The sequence below is a fragment of the Lactuca virosa genome, chromosome 4 (genome assembly GCF_052849685.1).
Source record: "Lactuca virosa cultivar CGN04683 chromosome 4, Lactuca_virosa_CGN04683_v6, whole genome shotgun sequence".
NCBI lineage: Eukaryota > Viridiplantae > Streptophyta > Magnoliopsida > Asterales > Asteraceae > Lactuca > Lactuca virosa.
This window is the reverse complement of record NC_136429.1, coordinates 519,633,500-519,643,540: the sequence shown is the minus strand read 5'-3', so window position 1 is coordinate 519,643,540 and position 10,041 is coordinate 519,633,500. Positions and strand designations below refer to the sequence as shown.

General features: G+C 37.4%; 1 protein-coding gene across 1 annotated transcript; it reads right to left on the bottom strand.

Moving 5' to 3' along the window:
* Positions 1–6,856: 6,856 nt before the first annotated feature.
* On the bottom strand, positions 6,857–8,287 carry LOC145169540 (hypersensitive-induced response protein-like protein 2). The gene is made up of 6 exons (XM_079088082.1): positions 8,216–8,287; positions 7,916–8,113; positions 7,709–7,829; positions 7,541–7,632; positions 7,299–7,395; positions 6,857–7,213 (listed from the first exon to the last, which is right to left on the bottom strand). The coding sequence occupies exons 2-6, from the start codon at positions 8,102–8,104 to the stop codon at positions 6,999–7,001; spliced, it is 714 nt and encodes a 237-aa protein (XP_078944208.1). The 5' UTR covers positions 8,105–8,113; positions 8,216–8,287; the 3' UTR covers positions 6,857–6,998.
* Positions 8,288–10,041: the final 1,754 nt, after the last annotated feature.

Genomic DNA, 10,041 nt, shown 5'->3' with positions numbered 1-10,041 from the left:
ACAGTATGTTCTGATAACTTACCTTCTTCATTTCCTCATCTGCTGCATATTGTGGTACCATATAAGCTCTTTCCTGAGACTTGGCAGTGATCTCTGCCACAGTCTCAGTCGTCTGGTGGAGATCCAACAACTCTTGCGCCAACTGCTGCGCCTCAATCGCCTGGGGACACTCTGCCTAGACTCTGGTCTAAAAGTCATCCCATGACATAGCATTAACCGTATTATCACTCAACTCACTATCAACCTCTTCCTATCAATCTCGTGCTCTATCCCTCAGGAGACAGGAAGTAAGTCAGATCTTGTCTCCTCTCGAGACAACGTCTGGTACGAAAAGTGTTGGTGACATCTGTCAACCATCTGCTGCTAACAATAGGGTCCCTCACCCCCATGACAATCTGAAGCCTCACAAACTCTAATTTCCCAAAACGTCAACGCACGGGTCTCTATCATGACTGTTATCTCAGTGTGGAAAGCACTCGGCCTCTCATCACAAATCTCTATAATTCCCTCCTTGATCACACTGAGGATCATAGGAGTCTGGTCAATGATATTGCGCATCATTCTCAGATGGAATGAACTCCCTCATTTGTTCATCAATCTGCCCGGCTACAGAGTCCGAGCCTGATCCCTTGTCGACACCAGAACTACCATCTGGTCTACCACGTAGCGCCACTATACTCGGCAACACACGATCACTAACATCACAATACTCATCCAAACTCGAGGGATCTCACACACTACAAGTTCTCTGGTCTTATCTCAGTCTTCCTTGATTCGAGTACGGATCCTCTGCTTTCAGTAGTACGGGCCCATACTACCTTCCACATCTATCCGTACTTTCCTCAAGAACTGCCTTGACTCCACCAAGTCCCTTTTACTGCTACTGCTCTCTGCTACTCTCATCCTAGGCTTACCCCAGGGAAATCTCCGACCCAAACCAGTCCTCAGCTACTGAAGGCCTCCTTGTAATGCCAATTAGCCATCACCTGAATACCATCACATGTGACGAGGCTCAAATAATCCTTCGAGTAAAAGACTCGTCCCCACAACGGTTAGACTCAAACAAGAGCTGCGCAATAGGGCCAAATCCAACACTCTGAGATTATTCAACCATGGTCACATGTGACGTGACGTATTCACCTAATGGCTAACTCCCATCACTTAGAGTCCTACAAAGCACAAAGCAAGCAACATTCGGACAAAGGAAACTACTCAAGCAAATCTATTCTCATAACGAGAAACTGTACTAGCATACAATGCTAAGCTCATACTATCAGGCACAACCTAAACAAGCTATCTTACTACTGTCTACTCAATACTAGCATGTAATTCTCATAAAGCTGAAACACATATAGCAGGCACATAAGGCATCCTCCTAGATCCTTAGTCCTATTCTAGCATGTTGTTCTACTGAAACTAAAACTGGTAATCATAACATAAACTTGTATGGTTAATTTGGGAGTACTTACTTGAGCTCGGCTGATTGCATGCACCACACCCTTTTCTCTTTTCAAAATTCTTTTCGCTTTTTCTAAAACTCTTTTCTCTATACTGTTCTAAAATTGTTTTCTTTTCTCAAAATCCTTTTGTAAACATGGTTTTTCTCTAGAAAACTTTATACCACTTCCTTAGTTTGAGTTCAGAAACACCCGAAAGTGTGCCCGAATCCCTTAAACCAAGGCTCTGATACCAACTTGTAACATCCCAAAAACACAGTCTGAAAATTTCGTTTTAAATCAGTAATAAAACCATATTCATCAAACGTCATATAAGAATCATAAACAATGTATCTCAAAATATCATAACAACTGTCAAATATATCAGAGTATAAACATCCCAGGCTAAACAAATGGTGTGTGCACTGCAATCTTTCTGAGCTCCTCTTTTGAAAACTGAGTACCTGAAACCAAAACTGAAACTGTAAGCACGAAGCTTAGTGAGTCTCCCCAACTACCACATACCATACAATAACATATAAGGCACATACTGGGCCTCGTCCACTGCATCGGACCGAAGTCCGGAAATTGCATCGGACAGAAGTCCGGAACTAACCAGGGCCTTGCCCTCTGCATCGGACTGAAGTCCGGAAACTGCATCGGGCCGAAGTCCGGAACTAACCAGGGCCTTGCCCTCTGCATCGGACCGAAGTCCGAAAACTGCATCGGACCGAAGTCCGGAACTAACCAGGGCCTTGCCCTCTGCATCGGACCGAAGTTCGGAACTGACTGAACATAGCATAGCATAAACATAATTACTAGCATAAACACAGATACTGAATACTGCATCGGACCGAAGTCCAGAACACATAACACAAAGACATACTTGAATCACAAAAACATCAAGCACACTGAACTATTGCATCAGACCGAAGTCCGGAACTGACTGAACATAGCATAACATGATCATGACATATAATATGAACACATATACTGCATACTGCATCGGACCATAGTCCGGAACACATAACACATACCATGCATGTATCACAAAGACACCAAGCATACTGAACTACTGCATCGGACTAAAGTCTGTAACTACTGCTAACTTAAACGGGCCGGCATTGTGGCCGTAGACTCGTTCCTACTGGAAGGAAACTCACCTCACACTGCTGAAGTCCTGTAGACACCATCCCACACTGTTGAAGTCCCGCAGACTCAACCCCGGCTGTTGGATGACAGATTCCCGAACTGTCAACACCAAAATAAAACCCAATTAATAATTGGGTTCCACTACATAACTATAAATACATACTTTGGATAATTACTACATTACCCCTAGCTTGGCTTACCCAAGCCCAAGGCCCAATCCATAGGCCCAAAGTCAACTAGGGATCAAAGCCCAACATATGTCCTAACTTTCCAAATTGGGCCCAAACCTCTACATGGACTTCCCTTAAGGCCCAATTGTTCAGTCGAGTCCAACATGTCTCATTCTAAGGGCCCAATATCATACAACCATCTAGGCCCAAACTATGGCCTATCTATGGCCCAATTTTCCAAATTGGGCCCAATCCTTCATATGGGCCTTACCCTAAAGCCCAACTAATTACTCTAGTCCATTTGATTATTCTTGGATGGCCCAACACAAAGCCCAAGTGAAATTAGGGTTTCACATAAAATGATGATTAGGGTTAAGTGTTTCTTACTTAACTCATTAAGGACTTAATCCATTAAGTCCTTTACTCTACTAGATCAATGATATGGAGAAATTGAGCTTAATACACAATCCAATCTCAAAAGCCCAAAAGTGGGTCCAATAAGTCTAAGGCCCAATTACTCACAATTAGGGTTTTCTAAACCCTAATTAGGTAGGGTTCCTCACCCAAACGTGGCCCAATAGGCCCAAAATAAATCTTTAATCCCATTAGGGTCTTGCTAGGTCCATTAGGGTTTTGCTTGAGGGGCACCACCCACTACCACCCCGGGTAGTGGTGGTCAATGGCGGCTCACGGCGGCGGCCACCACCTTACGGTGGTGGTTACTATTATTATTTTCATTATTTCATGATAATTACAATTACAAGGGCTTTTATTCAAAATACACACACTGACTAATACACACACACATACAGCCACACCATGGTGGCCGGCGGTGGCTCGTGGTGGCGGTGGCTCTTCTGTGGACTCCGGCTACCCAAAAGCCCCAACAAACATACAACTAATAAAATACAACCATACATACAATCTCTTAACTGCCGGAACAGTAACAACACATGAATACACACACAAAACTACACCCACAGCCACCTTGAGGCGGCCGTCGACGGTAGAGAGTGGCAGAAAACGATTTTAGGGCTGCAACCACCATGGTCGGCCGCCATGGTGGGTTTTTCTCTCGATCTCAGGCTAGGATATCTCGCACACACAACAACATAATCAACAACAGCATCGCAAGCTAATTTGAACGAACCACCCACCTGGTGGCGTGAGTAGATGGAGGTGGTGGCGACTAGGGTTAGCGGTCTCGGCTGGCGAACGGCAGCAGCAGCAACGGACAAAGGTGGCCGTCGAACTAAAGAGTGGATGCCGGTGGTCCCTATCGTCGTCGGTCTCCGGCAGCAGCGGTTCACGGCTACGGAGTCCCGCAGTCACGGTGGCGGTGACGCTTCGATGGCGACTCGTCTGATCGGAAACAATGAAGAAAAGAGGAGGCGGATGGAGGTGTCCTTGGGAGGGTGACGGCTGATGAGTTTATGTTAGGGTTAGGGTTTGGACTAAGAAGCCATCGGCTCTATATACCCCAATCATTTAACAACTTTTCCATAATTACAATCCTGGTCCCTCCCCATGGGATCTTTTCAAATTAGATCCAATATTTATCCTTTTTGCCCCTGATTCCATAATCCCTTTCATAATAAGTCCTGATAATTACCAAACATACCCCCGCTTCTCATATTCTTCTCAAATCAACTCCGTAATTTACTAAACAACCCCCACTATCAAAATTCTTCACAAATTAGTCCGGGAATTATATTTATTAATTTATTTAAATAAATGGGGCGTTACACTAATTTTTGACAACAATAAAATCAGTCTGCCTCTCTTTCTCTCTCTTCTTAGAGATGATGGTGGCGCCTTTAACCTACATTTTTTTTATAATTTTCCGTCTACAAACGAAGAGGCTTTATTAGGGTCTTGAAACTGTAAATGATGAAATCAAATCCATTTTTGAGATATAGATATTGTGTTTTAGGTTTAGGACAGAATTGAAGTCGTTAACTGGAAACCATGGGCCCTGGTATGATCTGAGTATGTCATATTTCTGAGGATTTTGGGGGTTTCTTTAACATTTACATGGATTGTGTCTTTCTATAACTACTTCAAAATCTATCTATTTTTATTTCTTGGGGTTATTGGTATTTTTTAGTACCCAAGATGGAATATCAGCAAGCCATCCTTAGCATGCTCACTTGCTGGGAGGTTGGTTTTTTATTGATATTTGCTAGTGTGTATTGAGTGTTAATTGTAGGTTAATATATATTCTTTTTCAAAAAAGATGGATGATGGACCTGAAGATTTTTTTTGGAGAAAATCCATTGTACTAAAGGTATCTTCCTTACATATTAGTTGTCTTTTTCAAAAAAGATGGATGATGGACCTGAAGATTTTTTTTGGAGAAAATCCATTGTACTAAAGGTATCTTCCTTACATATTAGTTGGTTTCTGCCATGATTAGTTGGTTTCTGCCATGATTCCATGCATATCAATATGTATTTATTTATTTTTATCATTTATAATTAATACACAATTCTTTATAAATATATGAAAATGGTGTTTCCTATTTCAGGTATTGATGCAGGTAATTTGAGGTATTGATGCAAGTAATTTGAGAGATCGTCAATAACATACTTAAATATGCTTTATTAATATCTTAAAGAGGAACAATTTTAGTTGCATCATTCATTCATCATATAAACCAAGCGAATTTGAATTTGTGAACATAGACAGTTGATGCTTGCATTATTCATTCATATATAGCTTTAATTTTTCTTACCAGTTGCTTTTTTTGCCAACAGATTAAGAGCCATTTTTTGGCAGTTCTTTCTTTTTGCTTGATCTTGGTGGTCATAACTGTGAAAGTGATTAACATAATAATCATGTTAGTGATTATAGTTTTATTTTTGTGGATTATACGTATGAAGTACTCTTTGGATTGCATGTAATGTTTGAACTATTCCGAGTACATTTCTATGTACGATTCTATTCCGTGCAATTTTTCCGGTAATTTACAAATTGAAATGTCATTAATGTTTGTTAAGTAGAAAGTACATTGTTATTTTTGCATTTAGCTTCTTTTTCGATCAAATGCAAAAAGAGCAATGTACTTTTCATGAACTTGTGCGTAAAAATGTTAAGTATGTTGATTTTATTTATAAAATAAGTTAAAAATGTTATTCCTGCAATTTACCCTATGTTTTTGTTAATCTTATATCCTGTAATTTCATATATAAGGATCTATTTTTGTATTCTTATTCAAGTTTCAACTCGTACATTAGGGGCCATTTCCATGGAATGTTGTTTTTTAATTATCTATATGGTTGTTAATTGTTAAAACAAAAAAAGTAATGTCAGTTATAACAATGTACTTTTTCAGTACAATGTTATTATGTAATTGGGTTAGTTTGCTTTCTTGCGCGTAGAAAGTATGGGTTTGTGTTGTCTGTGTTTGAGAGATACAGAGTGTGTGTATGTGTGTTATTGGTCTATGTCTAAAGGTTATGACAATAAATAAAAATAACTTTTTTCCTTTTTATTTGCATTTATGAAAATCTTACACAATACAAACATAAAGAGTTGCAAGAACGTTATCATAACTTAGATTTGTAATTTATGATAATTTGATACATGGCAAAATGCGATGAATAACAACACACATTTAGTAAATCTTAGTAGTTTTTTTATCCTACATGTGTCAAAGATTAGAGGTAATGTTATCTTTGGGCCTTTTTTTCATAGGTATTTTAGAAACCATGGGTATTTTAAAAAATCAGATTTTTAAATTTTAACCTAAACGTAAAAAGTGAGATTTTTTAACTTCATCACAGTTTTGTTTAATACAAAAAAAAAAAGAGAATATTGTTAAGTATTAACCTAAATGAAAACATCTAACTTTCTAAATTAATAATTGTTTGCAAATCTTTGATTAATGATTAAGGTTTTCAAGTAACAATATTGTTTATTTCATGAACTATGACCTATGAAAAATGATGGCTCTTGGTTATGCTTCAATGTTCTAAATTTTATTAACAATATTCTTTTTTTGTGTATAATGATTACAAACATACCATCCGTGGTTTCTACGGGTTATAACCTAATAAGATATATAACATGTAAACCTCTTATTGTATGACATATTAATAAAATCTAAACATTCTCTATTAATATAAAATACGTAAATAGATGGATGACTAAATTGAAGAGGTTATATCGGCCGTTATAATACGTAGCCATATATATACTTGCATCTTACTAGTTTATCAAATCACAAATAGCCCTAATATTATCTACTATTCAACACATCTTTTGCTGATGTCCCTTGAACATTTTCAGAAAACGCAAGCACGCTATCCCTCAAACCATCCACAATCGCTTGACGCTGTCTAGCAATTCCAAGTCCAGATAAGTATTTGGATTCTGCTTCTCCTTCGGCTCGTTTGATTTGAAGAATCTTTTCAGCCTCTGCTTTTTCATTTGCAGCAACTCTCATTCTAGCAGCTATTGTTATATATATAATGATAATCGGTGTTATTATCTTATAAAGAATCTTGTTACCAATATCACTATATATCACTATATATACCTGCATTGATTTCATTCATGGATTTCTTCACATGTTGATCTGGTTCTATATCAACAATCAAAGTTTGTACAATCTTAAGACCATAACCTGACATTGCCTGAAAAAATACAAAATTAAAGTCAAGAAGCATCATTCATGCATCTGTATGCCCACGTTTACAAGTTACAACAACATATAAAAAAAGTAATAGATAAGTTTGTTTTGAAGGAACTACAAACAAATTAAAGGAAAACAAGTATCACCTTTTGAAGCTCATCTTCAACGCCTTTGGCTATATCATTCTTTTGCAGAAAAACGTCATCCAGTTGGAGCTTCGGTACACTTGCCCTAATTACTACTCAAAACCAATACAAAATAAAACAAAAACCATTCAAAAATATAACCATTTTGATTCGACATCTTGATCTTACCATCGAAGACATAAGCTTGAACTTGTAACTTGGTGTTTGAGAGCTTATAGAAAGCATCAACAGCCTTATCAGACAATGCACGATACTGTACAGACGCAACCATAGTAACAAACACATTGTCCTGAAATCATAAATAATATAAGTGTAAAAAACAATTAGTCTAGATTTGATTTTATAAAGAAATGAAAATAAAAATAAAAATAGAACCTTTGTTTTTGTCTCACAACGAATATCAAGCTGCTGCACACGCAACGACAGTTTACCAGCCACCATGTAGCCGAAGCACCAAGGCATACAGTGAAAACCAGGTTGAAGTACTCTATCAAACTTGCCAAAATGTTCTTTCACAGCAACGTTAGACTGCTCTACTTTAATGCATCCAAAACATAGACCCATGTTTTAAATCTGATTAAATATTATATTTACATCAGTTTATAACTTACACAATCAAAATACAAAAAGAAAATTTTATAAATTATAATGAAATAAAAGCTAAATTAAACTTACCTGTTAAGTAGGCACGTCAAAATGTTTGAAGTAAAATATGTAGATGGTGGGGAAATATATAGATGATCCATATCATCAAATTGAAAAAAGAGGCATGCATGTTCATACAGCTGCCATGCATGTGATCATCTGAATTTTTCGTTCAAACAACACATGTGATCCCAATCTTGCGTTTCATATAGGGTTTTGCTAAATTTAGTAGTCTATGTAAACCTACTATTCTATTTGTCTAACAGTTAATCTTTAGAGATATATATTCACAAAGATGACCATTATCATAAAGACTAATCCAAAATTACAAGCTATTTATCGATATGCAAATATAATCAACCTTCGAGTCCGAAAATTAAAACATTTTTGTGGTAAGAATTTTTTAAGACTAATTTCACAGCAAAATGAAACTTTATCTTGTTAAAATGATTTCTTAAGTTAATTGAGAGACTTTTGACAATATATAAAATACCGTGTAAGAAAAAATTTATAGGTTGACCTGTAAAATTTTCATTTGACTTATGAAAATGGCCAAAACGACATTGTTATGAATTTAAAAAAAAAAAAAAAAAAAGTCACTGCAGGTTGACATAAGAAATTATCTTTCACTATGTACCGGGAAATTGCTTATATAATTTTACAAAATATGATTTTTGGTCAAAAAACAGTTTTTTGAAGTACTTTAATTAATTGTCGTAGAAATTTCCAAAGACAATTTTCACAGCAAAAACGAACTTTATATTTTTAAATCGAAACTTTGGGTTGAAAAATATTTTACAAAGAAATATTATAACAAGATTAACTAGACATGTTATTCTCTCTAAAAAATAATTGGGTAGTGCTACTTTATATTAAGACCATCCAGGGTAGAGATATATCAAAGAAAAGGACTTGAATTAGTTGAGTAGCTAGAGATCTGATGCCATCTGACATTTTAAGAAAAAAAAAGTGGGGGGGGGGGGGGGGGGGGGGGGGAAACTTCTAAACATGGCAAAAGTTTATCGTAGGCATTTAAGAGAGAGCTTCCACGAAGCTGCTGCACGAAAAAAACGCCCATCTCCAAGTCACCGCTGCATATGTGTTGAATTCCAGCAATAATTAGTAAGGGTGTGCATGGGTCGGTTTGGGTTGGTTTTGGACCCAAACCCAACCCAACCCATAAATGATCGGTTTCTGGTTTTCAGAACCCAATAGGATCGGTTTCTGATCAGTTCGGTTTCTCGGGTTCTGAGGTCGGTTTGGGCGGTTTTTCGGTTTCTTGGGTTCAACCCATACATTCACGGGTTCTGGGTTTAAACCCATGGGTTTTGGGTTTTAACCCATTTTTCATAATTGAAGCAACAGGTTAAATACTTCAAAAAAACACCAAATTTAAGTTCAATACTTCAAAAAACATGAGTCGTACAACAAATAATCTATTACAAGTCACAACCAAAGCCCGAAATAGTCTATTACAACCAAAATACAATCAAGTATGGGTCGGTTTCTCGGGTTGGATGGGTCGGTTTCTTGGGACGGTTTGTCGGTTTTAAGTATGGGTCAGTTTCTCGGGTTGGATGGGTCGGTTTCTGGGTAAAAACCGAAACCGAACCCGATTTTTCGGTTTTTAAAAAATTCAAACCCTAACCGTCGGTTTTGCTTCGGTTTCGATTTTTTCGGTTTCGGTTTCGTCGGTTTTAGTCGGTTTCTCGGTTTCTTGGTTTGGGTTTGCTCACCCCTAATAATTAGTCCAATGTCCCTGTAATCCATTACCATTTTTTGAATGCTATAGATGGTAGTTATTTTTACCGCACTAACCATTTGAGTCAAAATCGAAATTCCAAACAATTTGTTCA